The sequence below is a fragment of the Antennarius striatus genome, chromosome 13 (genome assembly GCF_040054535.1).
Source record: "Antennarius striatus isolate MH-2024 chromosome 13, ASM4005453v1, whole genome shotgun sequence".
NCBI classification, from domain to species: Eukaryota; Metazoa; Chordata; class Actinopteri; order Lophiiformes; family Antennariidae; genus Antennarius; species Antennarius striatus.
The window spans coordinates 18,747,464-18,762,557 of record NC_090788.1 but is presented as its reverse complement, the minus strand read 5'-3'; the positions used below and the strand labels follow the sequence as shown (position 1 = coordinate 18,762,557).

The window sequence follows — 15,094 nt, the reverse complement described above, 5'->3', positions numbered from 1 at the left end:
CAGATGAGTCCGAAAGTGAAAAATATATTCATTCACAGAATATTTAATTGGCTATTTACCAAATATTTTCTCTCAATATTTTTCATGATTAATGTTTTAACACTGAATGTAGTTCTAGAACAATATCCAAACAAAATTATTTTCGTGCCAATCTTCCAAGCATTGGTTTAAAAAGACAGTGAGGCTCAGCAGGGACAACGTGTTATTAATGTGTATGAGACAATCCCATTGACGTTAATAATTTCATAGCTAATGTGGTTTACATTCATCTGCCCACTGCAGAACATAAACAGAAAGCTGACCTTTCCACGATGTCCGATTCACTTTTACTGATTATTTTGTATAGTTTAGCACAGTTCAGTTAAATGGCTTTCCAATGCACAAGCAGTCATACAGGTCTTTTATATTTGATTGAGGTTAATGAAGTTACTGACACATACATGCATATAAAATTATCAAGTCAATATATGAAAATTATATAAATGTTTGTTTGGGTTTGAAGTACATCCATGGTATTGCATACTGAATGTTTACTTGATCAGGAAAGACACAATAGCAAATAAGCAAATTGAAGAATCTGCAGATTTATAAGAAAATTCATATTGAGACAAATATTGGAATTTAAAAGAAAAAAGCATGAAACACACATGAGTGTATTTTATTTAATGAATAGATTTAGCAATTCAACAAATGTTGTCATGAAAATAAATGCCTACCCCATAACTGCTGAAAACAAAAATAAAACAAACATGAAATTTCCAAATCGCCCAAATTTGTTTTTCAAATGGTCAAAAATACTACTAACCTTGGTGATTTGGTAATCAGTTGTTCTTGTTGCAATTGCAATTCTAAATGGCATCTTTCAATAAAGTTAAAGTAAATCATAGATTTCTCAAAATGCCGAAAATTTCTAAAGGCACATTTTCAGCAAATACAACACATTACTTTTAGTGGCAACTTTCAACAGCTTCTGAGTTATTTCCCGGAAAGCCTTGACAGAATGAAATCCTGCTCATAGAATGAACCACAATTAAACTTAAAATCATGGAAGAAAAAAAATGCAAACATTCTTAATTAGCGAAACACACCGCTTCATTACTTGGCTGCTGTGTGTAGAAAATCTATTTGCAAAATACTAAGCTGCTTTTGAAATCTACTGCCGTTACAAAACAAACCAAGAGAATGGGCCTAAATTCAAATGTTAACCATGCAAACTGAAACTAAAACAGTTGTGATCATGTAATCAATCATGTTAAATCTGTTTTGTAAAACAAAAAAATACTGAAGAGTTTGTCAGCTATATACATACTTATCATGCACAAAAAATAATAAAGAATAACCATAATCTGATACCCAGCAGCTGTGCATTAACCAGTTCTGAACCCATCAACCAGTTAACCTTATTTAAAACCGGCGCTCCAGCTGGTTCCCCAACGCCTGCAGCTGGTGCTCAAAGCACACACTAATATTTATATATGCACATACATCAAAACTGAATAATATTGATGGGGTGGGGTGTACACACTCCCTCACTCACTCTCAATCATTTTGAAAGCCAAATGTTACACTACAAAACATAAACGAGGTACTTTTACTTGGGGGTGTACATCGGCATTAATTGGATATAAATGAGACTTAGTCTGAATTCTCTCTTATTTCTAACCTGCTTTAATATAATGGAATACACTTGGACTGCCATGCACCGTTAGTTACTGTGCCTCCCTATCCGTGCTGTAGTCTTAATCCTTTTCAGGCATTCATTGCTACCCTAGTTCAACACCGCTGAATTTTATTAACATCCCTTTATTTTAAATGTATTCCATGTTTATCTATTTATTGATATTTTATTCATAGTGTGTGGCTTAAACATTGTTTTAAAATATTGTGCTTTTACGAGAGAACCTTCATACGCTTGAATTATAAAGAATTACAGAATGTAGTAGTTGTAGTCAGAACCAAGCAGCGGATGATTGGAAACTCTTCAGTGCTGAATAAGTACAAGACGAAATTTAAACTAATTATGGCATAGAAATTAAGTGGGCTCTCCATCAGTAAGTCACAATTTATGATGTTGAAGTTTGTATCATACAGTATATTTCCTACCTTCTGTGTTTGCATGTGATAAATAGAGTTCAAGGTCTGCCTCACCTAAGACCATCGTCTGTCTTAGTATCAGAGGTTAAAGTGGGTCAGAACAGTTCTGGGACCTTTGACAAAATAATTATAAACCTGATTGTATTTTCACATTTATTGTCACACTGATTCATTTTCCTGATAGATTGCAATGTACCAGGACAAATGCCTGCATGCTTTTGCTGGATTAAAGCAAAATGTTAACCTACTCTTATATAGTAATATACTTTATAAAAAATAATTTATATAATATAATATAAAGTACAAGGTGGGTTTTTTTGTTTTCTCATTCAAGGAAAATGGAAAGCAACAATTTTGTTTTTGCTCATAAAAGATGCAACATTTTGTCGATGCATACAAAAGGCTGTGTTGCCTGAAGTTTTATTAAGAAATGAATTAAAGTCCATTTTAAGTGACTATTTCTCCTTGATGTAGATTCGCCTGACTGTGTGCTGTCATGCCAATATGCTGATTGATCCACTGGATTAGTGCACAGGTGCACCATAAGCTGTCTTCAGTATTGTTTCATAAATTTGGTAAAGCATCCAACTGGTCTCACAGCTCCAAGCCACATGTCGCCATGCCAGATCGGGACCTCGACCTTCAGCTTTGTCACCTGGATGATCTTCTGAGATTAGCCCCACTCACAGCTGAACAAACAGCCGGTTTGCATGATCACAGAATCTTAGCTCAGACCATTAGAAACCATGGCAGGGAAGCTCCCTGGCATCCTCCTAGTGTGATTACCCGACATACATACATGCTCACCTGATGTGTTACCTATTGGATATATTTGGCTTTGCATTGTTCATGTATGATACCTGTATGTACAGCCACTGAAGAGGACCAACATCCACAGGTCACAGTCAAGATGAGGCCAAATCCTTACCCACACCGACGCCATCATTATGCTGTTAAATGAGCCACAACTGTTAGCGGAGCAATGATTTCACTTGTGTTGAGGTGCTCTAGTGGAGGTATAACATACCTCACAACACGTGTGGCATTGTGCTGTGATACAGTTGTGCAGTTTGTAGAGGTCTGTAATCATGATCATGCACACAGATGCAACAATCATGTCCAATCAACGTGTTGACACGCTACACCTCTCAGGTGGATGGATTTCCATCAGGGACAAACAAAACCAAACAGGGATAATAAGACCTTTGTGTGCACAGACAAAAAAGCCTGAAAAATGTGAGCAAAAAAAAACAACCAAAAAAACAGTTGCATCTATATTTTTATAAAATATGTTTACAATACTTTTAGGGTTAATGTGAGAGGTGTTGATAATTGATGGAATTAGATACCTTCTCCAGATCTGATTTAGCTCTTGCTAATCATGAATTCAAGGTCCCTCCACCTGCCAAATCCCACTTTAATCCCTGACTAGTAGTGTTGATTCCACCGTGGGGTTTTTTTTGTTTTTTTTGTTTTTTTTAAACTAAGAAATTGATCCACCACTAAACATGTTTATAAAGACATAATATTTTTTAGCTCCCATTACTTTGTGATAGCGATGTGATGTTGATATTGTGTGGAAGCTTCAGTCGAAGTACTTTGTGGGTATCGGAAACATGTGTGGAACAGAGGTATTTGTGTATCTGCTGTGAATACATAATGTTTGTCATTGACTAAACAAGAAATGATTGTCTTTGTTGGAATGACTCATTTTTTTGTGCTTTTTTTGTTTGCCTGCATTAACCTCTTTGTCATGTTGTACCCAAAATGACATTACATTTTACTGTCATTGATGTTTTCTTAAGATTATTCTTATTATAAAAAGCTAACTACAACACTAACTAGTGTAGCACATTATAAATAGCCTAAACCATACTCTAATTAGCATTGATACTGTAAATCATAATAATTAGATAACACTAAGTAAGGTACAAGTTTCTTTTAACTCACAACTGGGTTAAAACTGATAACTTGTTAACCTGTTAGCTGTTATAACTCTGTTTCTAACCATGTGATCTTTCAGTTTGCAGACTTTTAACCTTTAATCTGTCTCTCCAAATTCTTTGAAGGACACTTTGATAATGAACGACTGGCTATTGCTAGACAAAGAATCCCATACAGACTTGGTCGGGTAGTTGACGAGTGGCTACTCGATAAAGGTAAAAGTTAATTGATTAATCAATTAATCCTTTAAAATAACTAGTAATAACCTTTCCCCATAAGAGGTGCAGTACCAGAAGACAAGGGTGACAGTATTTAAGTAAACCAGTCTCTTTCCTTTCATTTCAATTGGAAGTTTTATTGGCTATGAATTTTGATGACAACATAAAAGCTTCAAGTGGAATTTAAATGTGTTGCAGCTAAGGGGTGTATAATACTGCCATTTATTTTTTGTCATCCTTACATCTTGTGGAAAAGCTGCACCTTAACAACGATTATAAACCAGCTACCCAAAACACATAACCCTGGTCTAATCGCCCCTTTAACCATTTTATTAAAATGCTGTGTAACTTCTATAACAACATGAGCCAGTTAACCAGTTCTTGTTCCTCTTAAACTGAATTACTCCCACCACACTAAATAATTTTCCTATATTTTTTCCCTTCAGATTTACATTTCATTACCTTGTAGTTTTATCATGTCAGACTCCCATACCTTTGGTTGTTGTTCCTGTTAATGTAGCTCTTATTTGCTGCCATTGCTAACAGGCATTCTGTTCTCTTCATTGGAGTTAGATTTCATTTCCTTTTCAGGAAGTAAAGCAGCTGGACTCTTAAGAGAGCTCTCAGCAGAGTGTGTCTCAATGGGATAATGGCTGATGAAGCCATTGGGGGGCAGGATGTTTAGTTTTCTTGTCATTCTGCTTTAAACTGGTTGAGGTTCAGTAAGACACTTTAATAAATCCCCCACGTTTAAAAAAAACACACACACAATGTGTATCCTTCTAACATCTGTTCTGGAATTAAGAGATAATTTTTGTTTTTGTTTTTGTCCCCCCACAAACAGTTTTCTTGTTCGATGATAATTCAAAACAACTATTGTTAAAAATAAAAAAAATTAAACATAATAAAAAACAGAAATTGAACTTTAAATATAGACTTCATAGCTCCTTGATGGTTGTAACCTGCATGTTTAAACTCTAAACGATAATGTCTCTGCTAACTGACCTCCCCCATTTAGAGCTCTCATCTGTGTCAGAATGTACTATTAAACCCACCTGGCTCAACTGATGCTCCTACGCAAGATGTCCCATATGACTTCTCTCTGTCTGCTCCGCCATTCTCTCTCTTTCTCGACCTCTCTCTCTATCAAACTTCAGGGAGACAGTTGACCATCTTTAACAGCCAAGCGGCTATTAAAATTGGTGGCCATGACAAGGGTCGGCCCTTCCAGGGTCAGATATCAGGGCTGTACTACAACGGCCTCCAGGTGCTTAAACTAGCAGCAGAAAATGATCCCAGCGTACGAGCGGAGGGGAACCTACGTCTGGTCGGGGATTCGCTGTCCGTGTTGACCACGGACACCACCTCCGCCACCCCGCTGGCAGTGTCTGATATGTCCACCACGATCATGGAAACCACCACCACTATGGCTACCACCACCACCCGCAAGCAGCGGTCGCCCAGCTTGAGAGAGAGCATCTCAAAGGTCAGATAGAATGAAGGAATTAATTATTATAAAGAGTGCTCTTTCCATGGCTTTTCCAGAAAGTTAATGTGTCTGCAGGAGCAGCAGCAGTGTTATGTAAAGATAGGGATGTGTGTTTCTTTCTTTAAGCATTTTATATTTATAAGACTGTTTATAATTTGTATTTATCTGTTTGGTAAAAGGCTTTGCTGAATTTATAAATTCACTTAAGAGGAAACATTATAAAGAATAACAAGTTAATAAGTAAAATCTTTTTGCATTCAAACACACTTTAATATTTCTAAAGCATCATTTGGTCACTCCATTAAATTGAAAGTGACTTATTGCTAATGTGAGCTGCTTTGATGGTCTGTTAGTTCATGTGGCATTCTTCTTAACTTTCCAGTGTTATGATTAATGCATAAACAAAGCTGACTCATATATCTACTATCTGTTAGTTCCAAATTTATTTTAACTCTTACATCGAACAAATAAGAGCACTGAAAGTACTTTGACTTTCTCTTGTGGTTTGTTTGCCGAACAGATCCCGATGTTACTCCTTAAATTCTGCTCATAACTGTGTTTTCCACTTGCACTGTATTTATATACAGATTTAGCCTAGGATATTAGATTCTATATTAGATGCCGTCATGTGTGAATAAAGAAAAAACACAACCACACGAGAATGGTTCTAAATGAAGAATAAAAGAACTCTAATTTCCTTTGGTGAAATATTAAACATTTTATTCAGAGTACAAAAAAAATGTTGCTTTCTGTTCTGATTCGAAAATTCTTCAAATTGAAAGAGCTGAGTGTCATTGGACAGTTGATTTAAATGTATGCTATCTAAAGAAGGAGTGGTCAAGAAGTCTCACTATGATGGCAGCTATCATATTTATAAAGAGCTTTAATACAAGGGACTACATCTTCCACTAGGTTCCTATGTTGTTTAGGTTACACCCATCTCCACATCCATGGGAGGATTTCACTTCCATTTCTCAAATTCACATATAAATTATTTTCTACAAATTTCATCCATATAATTTATTCTTCCAATGTAGAGCCTTTCACTGCGTCTCTGGCAGTCCCTCAGGATTCATCAGTGAGGCAGTGACTTCAGTCAGACGAGTTCACGCTGAAACCTGACTTTAAGGACATGACATTTAGAATATGTAGATTAATTAGCATTATGATCTGTCTCTGTGTCAGGAGATCCATATATTTAATGAAGATAGGGCACCGTCCCTCATGTGAACAGACACAGAGCAGGCACGGACAATGGACTCACCCTTATCTGGGATTCCTCCCAATAGTATTCTATACTTAATATCTATCTAATTAATTGTGAATAATTTCACCTACTCACATTCCTCCCACCATTAGTAAGAGTAGTTTTTAATGATCTGGCCGAGCTTGTATGCTGACTGTGATCCATGTGCTTTTTTTACACAACCAGGGCGATTTTCCCTGTTTAAATAACAGCATTTGGAGGTTAAATCTAGATCAAGGGATTAAATACAGTCCTTCTCTGTGGACACAAACTATGTGCTGGTTAATTAGCAAAAGGGTATTGGAGATGCAACTCGCATAAAATAAATATAATGATATCTGTAATAATAATTGCAATACAAAGTTTTCTAAATGAATTATCTAGTTGTCTGCAGGTTGTCATGCTCATACAACAGGTTTAATCCTGTCGGGAAACTCCGTCCAGACGGGTGAATATTGGTTGCCACCATTTCAAATGACTTGACTTCAGTCCAAAATGCTCCCAACCTGTCAAACTGGAAAGATATCAGCAGTTGGTTTCAAGGAAAAATCCCCCTGCCTCTTTTTGCAAATAAATAGAGTGCATTTTTATGGCATATTTCATGTTTGGTATCCCTAAAAGTGCCTTCACTGTATTTTCAATTTATCCATTAGTGAAACATCTATTCCCCACCCTACTTTGCGTTTATTCAAATGTGCATCCTAAAATCCAATTCAAACAAACCAAAGCCCTGATTGAGCATGTTAGAATTTGTTTTGACAAAATAGTATAAAGAAGTCATAAAAAAGCTAAATTATACAGAATTAATCGAAAACATGTACAGCATTTATCCTACTGAGAATTTACTCTGGCTCATTGGTGCTCTTAGTTTGTTCGTAAACACATGAAGTCAGCCACAGGGGTGAAGGATAAAAGGCAGCTGCATAGTCTCTCTAGTGGTGCTCAGAGCAAAAACACTAAAGTGGTACAGTGCTGCATTCTGCAAATTTTCAAATGGGACAATCAGCCGGCAAAAAATAAAATAAAATGAGCAAGCACAAATCTTCATAATGGGACCAAGATGACTGTTTGAATAAAAAAAAATCAATGCATTTTCTCTATTTTCCTTCCAGCCGCAGAACTCTGATGATATTTTGGTGGCATCAGCGGAGTGTCCAAGTGATGATGAGGATCTGGAAGAGTGTGAGCCAGGAACAGGTGGGTCAAATACAGCAAAAAACAATGGAGGCACTGTTCTCATCCAAGTCCTAGGAAAGTAGTGACTACAGACAAACCATCATTAGTTTCAGATTTACTCCACTGTGTCAAACAGCTGAATAGTTGTTGCACACTCAGCCAGCATCAGTTCGTCTTGTCTGGTCATTCTTAAGTAACTCTCTAAATTGGATGGACTGCACTGCAGTCATTAAGAGCAGATGACTGGACAGCAGATCAGACTTGTGACAGAAACAAGCCATATGGAATTTAAGAAAGAGTGTGACCTTATTATGGATGCCTCAATTATTAATATGACCTTTTCAGGATTGTTGGTTGTTGACTGGCTCTGCATAGTGTGACTCATATAATGACAACACAGCTGTTAGTGGTCATAAATAACCAAACTCTGCACTATTCCTCCACAATCAGAAAAAAATTCCAACCTCAAAGTCAGATCGGAGTAAAATGTCACTGCATGTTATGAGAGCTCATGCATATTGTGTCTGGGAGTGGGTATCGTGTGTATATGGCTAATTATGTCACAGGTTTTACATCCAAATACTAAATAAATATATCCGTAAATGACATACAATAACCTGTCTGTGATTTCTCTTGTCACCCTCCACCCTTTGCCTACAGATGTGTTACTTTATTGTTCTTTTGTTTGTCATATGCTCTGTTTGTTATATGCTCTCCGTTCAGCTGCCGCCTATCATGGGTCATCTTGTATGTTTGTGTCTACATGTGAGCTCTTTAATGTTCTTGCCGTATCATATTTTCAAAAAATCATTATCATTCTTAATCTACTCATGCAATTAATAGCAGTGTACTTTATTAAAAGATGATTCCATGATGGTTTAATTTGTTTTTGCCGAATGTGTCAGGATCATCACTATCAAAAATCTCACATCTCTAATATTTGACATACTCTATTTTCATCAGCCAGAGTTTAAATTTTAATTCTACCCACCTTTTCTGTTTCCTTTCTAGGAGGTGAATTAGTGTTGCCTATTATAACAGTGGATTCCCTTGAGCCCCCATCCATCGCCACCCGTTACCCCGTCATTCCTCCTCCTCCCACCTACCTATCCCCGCTTGAAACCACCAAAGAGTCCCTGATTCTCCCCCCTCACCCTTCCTGCCCCCCGGACCAGGAGGACTGCGGTGACCCTGTGGAGGTCTCAGCATTCGGCTCTGGGGAGATGACGGAATCAGACGATGAAGACTTTTATAATAAGAACTCTCCCATGGTCACTGACAGGACAGTCCTTCCTCCACCCCCCACCACTGGTGAGGGTGGAGTCCAGAAACCCCGCCCCTTACCTCCTTATGTTCCCACCACCAACCCTGACCAGCTCCACATTCCTGCAGGCAAAATGAACACCCGCGACCAGGTGCTTCTGCCCCCTGCTCCTCCATCCTCCCGAAACACGCCAGGACTAACTTACCCTCCCAATTTTCCCCATGTGCCCACAGCCAACCCCACAGCCTCTGATGAAAAGAGCCAACCGGGTGCCGTGGAGGTCATCAGGGAGTCCAGTAGCACCACGGGGATGGTGGTTGGTATTGTGGCTGCTGCTGCTCTGTGCATTCTTATCCTCCTCTATGCCATGTACAAGTACCGCAACCGGGATGAAGGCTCCTACCAGACAGACCAGAGTCACACATTTGCCAACAATTCCACTGTGGAGGGGAATGGAGCAGTGGTCAAAGACAAAAGCACAGCAGCAACCTCCGTGGCCAAGGCAGTCACAAAGGGCAAAAAGAACAAGGACAAAGAATATTACGTCTGAGAACAAGAGAGAGCAAGCGTGGAGTGAGACAAGAGGATGAGGAAAAATACTTTCATTTCACTGCCCTGTCTGCCAGGTCAATCGTCCAGAGAAATTTCACAAGCCGAAAAAGCAACTGCATAAAGTATCTTGCTTTCGACGATTACATTTCTTTTTGAAAGTCCAAGTTGCTCATGTTAGTGAATAAACCCTTATCTACGGTGCAAGATCACAATGTCACAATGTGCATTCTGCATACATGTGTTCTTTTAAGTTTTTGACAAGCTACGAAGACGCATATCCACCTTGGCTTTGTACATAGCACGGTGAAGTGAAGAAACTGCTGAAAACTTCCGGACAGATTTACCTAAATGTATTCTTTGTACTTCTTTGTAATGCTCTATCTGCACTCTCAATGTCCCCATTATAATGTATTAGGCAGAAGCAGGCCAGTTATTGACTCTTTATGGTAAATGAGTAGAGCGAGCCCCACTAAACTTTTCACTCAGATGGCACTTCATGTCTGCCGCCTCCATGTTACGTTGTGTGGTTTCAAGTCACTGCCGCAAGAGATGGAATAATGTTGATGGTGCAGTATCATAAATGAAGCATGATGTTCAGTAAATAAACAGCACTGTAAAGGGATGATGAAAAATACTCCAGCCAGTGAACCTTAGAGTATAACAGATCAAAAACATGATATTTTTTGTGAGATGTTAAAGTCGATATGCCATGCCATTCAAAGTATGGATAATTGTGAACAAGTCAGTCTACACCAGTGGAGGTATTTCGCTGTAAACATTGCTTGTATGTACATATAGTGGCTAGCAGATTGAAAAAGCATCATGTACACAGGGGAAACTGGTTTGAAGAAGACAAGCGCGCCCCCCCCCCCGACGCAGCTTTCAAAACCCACGTCAAAACCACTGGAACCCAAACTTCATAGAAATTTCGTGGAACATCAAATCACATTTGGAGGAAGTCTCTTTTCGGAGAAGGAGAAAGCAGCTTCCCTCTCCAGGGGTTGGATCTGTCTTGATCTTTTCCTTTTCTTGACCTAAAGCACACAGAGAATTTAACATATCTTGGAGACATAGATATTCCTTGTAAAGCAGCGAAACATGTATTGTTTGTTTTTTTTACTTTCTATCAGTTACTAAAAGACTATTCTATAAGATGAATAATTGAAGGTTCGTGAATTGTATTGATATTTCTGATATTTCGATGTATCTTGCTACCACTCCTCTTAACACACGTTACATTTTAGATAGCCTTTTTCTTCAATCCAGACAAAAAGCACACTCTCCTCTGGTGACTGCAAATACATTTTTGCATTATTTACTTTCAAATTATGCAGAGACAATACAAGTATGAAACAAACAAATGTTTTGTTTTGTTGCATTGTGCATCTTATATGTGCTGAATCTGTTACTCAATAGATCTGATAATATAAAGCCATTTTCTGTGTTGAGTTATGTCTACATTTACTTATTCATGCTCTGTGATTTCTTGTTCTTTTTTATGAAAGTGCCATTCAACATGAGCTGCTCGGCGCTCAGAAAATATTCCATTCCTCACTCATTGCTATTGTATAGTGTTCATGTGAAATGGATCTTAACATGTGTACAGAACGTGGATAAAGATGAAAATACACTTGGTTATATACTTTGTACACAGCTGTGTTGTGCATTGATTCTTGAACATTTTTTTTCTTGGTAAGATTAATTTGGCTATTGACCAGTTCAGAAATTACAGGACAGGAAAGCTAAAGATAGGTTGTAGCTCAGGGAATTTTACATATATCTACATACATTAGCATGTTTGTTCCCATAGTCATTGAAAACAGACAAAGAAATCATAATCATGCAGTAAAACATAAGCTGCAAATAAAAACTTGATATGTGATATTTATTTAACATTGACTACTGTGAGAAATATTATAACACATTACAACTGAATAATAATAACTGAATTATAATGACCATGCCAATGATAACAAATATGTCTATTTTAACAACACATTGAACAGCTTGGTGTCAAATGTAAAGTTTCTTTAAAGACTATCTTAAATATGTTAGAAGTGTCCTTTCAAATATTGGTAATGTGATTTTTTTTTTACATTAGATTATAGTTTTTCCATCAACCTAAAGATAGGTGAACAAGCTTGCTGTGCTGTGAACTAAGATGTAACATAAAGAAATGGAATTTTACACAAATTGTACATTATAAAACATTTTTAAATGTGTCTTACTCTTGAGCTCCATCATCTCTCACGCACTCTCTTTCTCTGTCTCTCTGTTTCTTGCACAGCATATTTCTCATTTTTAACTAATGTCTGATGTCCATTATTCATCTTTAAATTAATTGTTGAATTGTTTTACCTCAGTTTACACTCCTGCTATAGTTTCTTTGGAGTCTGGTAATTTGTTTTTTTCACCTGGGCTGACTTGGACCCGTGGAGCTTTACAACAACAAAAATATTTCCTAGTGACTGTGAAATGTTCAGGTGTGGCTCCTGGCCTTTGTTAAAGGTCATATCAGCAGTTTTAATGTCAAGTATTGCAAGATGGCAAATTTTCAATAGAAGGTCTGTCTTGAAAACTTGTAATCGGATGACACGATAACGTTTTATTCTTGGAGGAAGATGTCAGTGTTTTCTTAGTTTATATTTCAGAGCATGATTCATCGCTTGATTACCAGGGAAGCAGAGGGGAAATGTAACTGAAGTGTATTTAAGTTCTCTACATTAAGCACAAAGGTCAGGTATTTATTTTGTGCTTCTGTAAAGCCATTTCATACATCTGTGTTCTTCTATATCACTACATCTCAGGGTCCTCTGCATTTGTCTGACAGCTTTAGCTACCCACAGATTAATTTACAGATTGCAGTAATAACTTTTTATACCATTCCTGTTCTGTGAAAAACACCTATCTCCAAATTTTGTGATTTTATATTTTCTAGTGAACTGAACCATCAAGTGTCCTGTGTCCATTGAGAAAAAAAACTCAAACCGTTTTAACACCTTTGGTTTCACTTTAAATATGAAGAATCTAAAAACATTACATAGTACAAGTAATTTTTATGAGGTCATGAAGATTTGTGGTACCAGTGCTATTATCATCTGATGAGCTCACAAATTTACAGCATTACTTGTAAAAAAAAAAACAAGGTATGTAGCACTAAAGCAATACCTCCAATATCTACAGCTGCAGAATAAATTGTGCATTTTAATATTACAGTAACATTAATCTAATACAGAATATGTGACAGTAAAATACTGATGGGAACAGGTTTGATATCTTATACCTTCCCTTTAAACTTTAAGTATATTTGGCTGGTAATGCATACTTTAATTAGAGTAAGGTTTTAAAGCCAGTACTTGAACTTAACGTAAAAGTTCTTGTGTGTTTTCATTTTTTTGTTTTAAAGGATATATCAATATTTTAGTGGATATTTTTTCCACCACAATAGGGGACTAAAAGTCAGGATATATCAACTTGTGCTACACCAAGATTTGGTCTTTCTTTTTTTATGCGTCGAGTTAGAAACCATCATTTGTTGTGTGACTGTGTTGTTTGACTACCCCCTGCTGAGACTACAGGGAACTGTGAGTTAGTGACAGAGGTCCATGTCCCTGAATATGAGTGTCATGATCCACAGCCTACAGTTGCTGTCAAGAATGATGCAGCCACCCATTGCTGCATGAGAGCAGGTAAGGTCCATCACAGAAGAAAATAACTTAAGAAGACTATTCCAAGCACACAGTCATCCATCCCAGTAGGCTGTTGTTAATGGAGAATAATCTTGTGGGCTGAGGTTTGATGACAGTATGGGTCTAGTGTCTGTGAGGTCTGGTCTGTGCTGACACTGGACATATAAGCAGGTGACCATTCCTGAGACATTATGAACCTAATTCAACCAAGCAGCTATGGCAAAAGCCGTCTAGATGACAACTGCTGTGTCATTTCCACTCTGTTCTGCTACCATCCAAAACAGGTTTCCTTCATAATGTATCTGACCAATAGATTTCCATATTTCTGACCGCATGTAGCTAATTGTAAAATATTCGGTTTCATGTTATTGAAACTTCAAATACATATGTAAACATTTGTGATTTCTGCCAATTTAACATATGTAAAACACACTTCTTTCATCTATAAGCGTTCACTCGGTATCGTCGCAGCATTCCCATGGTGTTGGAGTCTCTCAATTTTCATCTGTGACAGTAGTAGGTAAAAAAAAGAAGACGAAGAAGAAGAAGCTTCTTTCTGTTGATGAGTTACTGGCTTTGTTTAAGACATTGTGAATGCTGGTGTATGCCTTATTCATAGTTCCCATCTATGTATATTATATCTCATTGGGTCTGCTGGTGTAGTGACATTCCATCAATTCTGTTTTCACAGACCTTGTTCACATATATTTACAATACCAGGCTAGTGTCAGTTAATAGTTTTCTTTATTTTCATGACTATTTACCTCGTAGATTCTCCTAGAAAGGCATCACGACTATGAATGAACATATATGGGATTATGTAGTAAACAAAAATGTGACGTAACTAAAAATATGTTCTATATTTTACATTCTTTTGAATATCCACCCTTAGCTTTTATGACTGCTCTGTATACTCTTGACATTCTCTTGACCTTCATGAGGTCATCACCTTAAATGGTTTCCAACAGTCTGGAAGCCTTTTTAAATTTACTCTGTGCTCCATCTCATCCCAAACTGTCTCCAGTGGGTTTAGGTCAGGTGACTGTGGAGGCCAAGTCATCTGATGCAGCACTCCATCACTATCCTTCATGGTCTGATAACTTCATTGTACAGCTTCATAATTTTTGCAACTGCACTTGGGGATACATTCAAAGATTTGAAATAATCCACATTGACTGTTCTTAAAGTAATGATGCTCTGTCGTTTTATTTACGTAGCTGATTGGTCCTTTCATGATATGGATTGAAACAGCTGGGCTGTCAAATGTGTAACCAACTTGACTTCTGCACAACACAACTGATACTCCAAACCCCATCAAGAAGGCAAGAAAATCCACAAATGAACCTTAACAAGGCACACCAGTGAAGTGCAAACCAGTTCAGGTGAAAACAAAACGGTATTTAAGTAACTACACAAAATTCT

The 15,094-nt window shown here is 37.4% G+C and overlaps 1 protein-coding gene across 1 annotated transcript in view; it reads left to right on the top strand.

Annotated features, from left to right (window-relative positions):
• The window catches only part of nrxn2a (neurexin 2a), a 92,354-nt gene extending 80,607 nt beyond the window's left edge, over nt 1-11,747 (top strand). The window contains exons 18-21 of the mRNA XM_068330453.1: nt 4,164-4,253; nt 5,414-5,742; nt 8,104-8,188; nt 9,179-11,747. Of these exons, the coding sequence (XP_068186554.1) occupies nt 4,164-4,253; nt 5,414-5,742; nt 8,104-8,188; nt 9,179-9,981 (1,307 nt within the window). The 3' untranslated portion in view covers nt 9,982-11,747. The remainder of the gene's footprint in view (nt 1-4,163; nt 4,254-5,413; nt 5,743-8,103; nt 8,189-9,178) is intronic.
• The last annotated feature ends 3,347 nt before the right edge of the window (nt 11,748-15,094 follow it).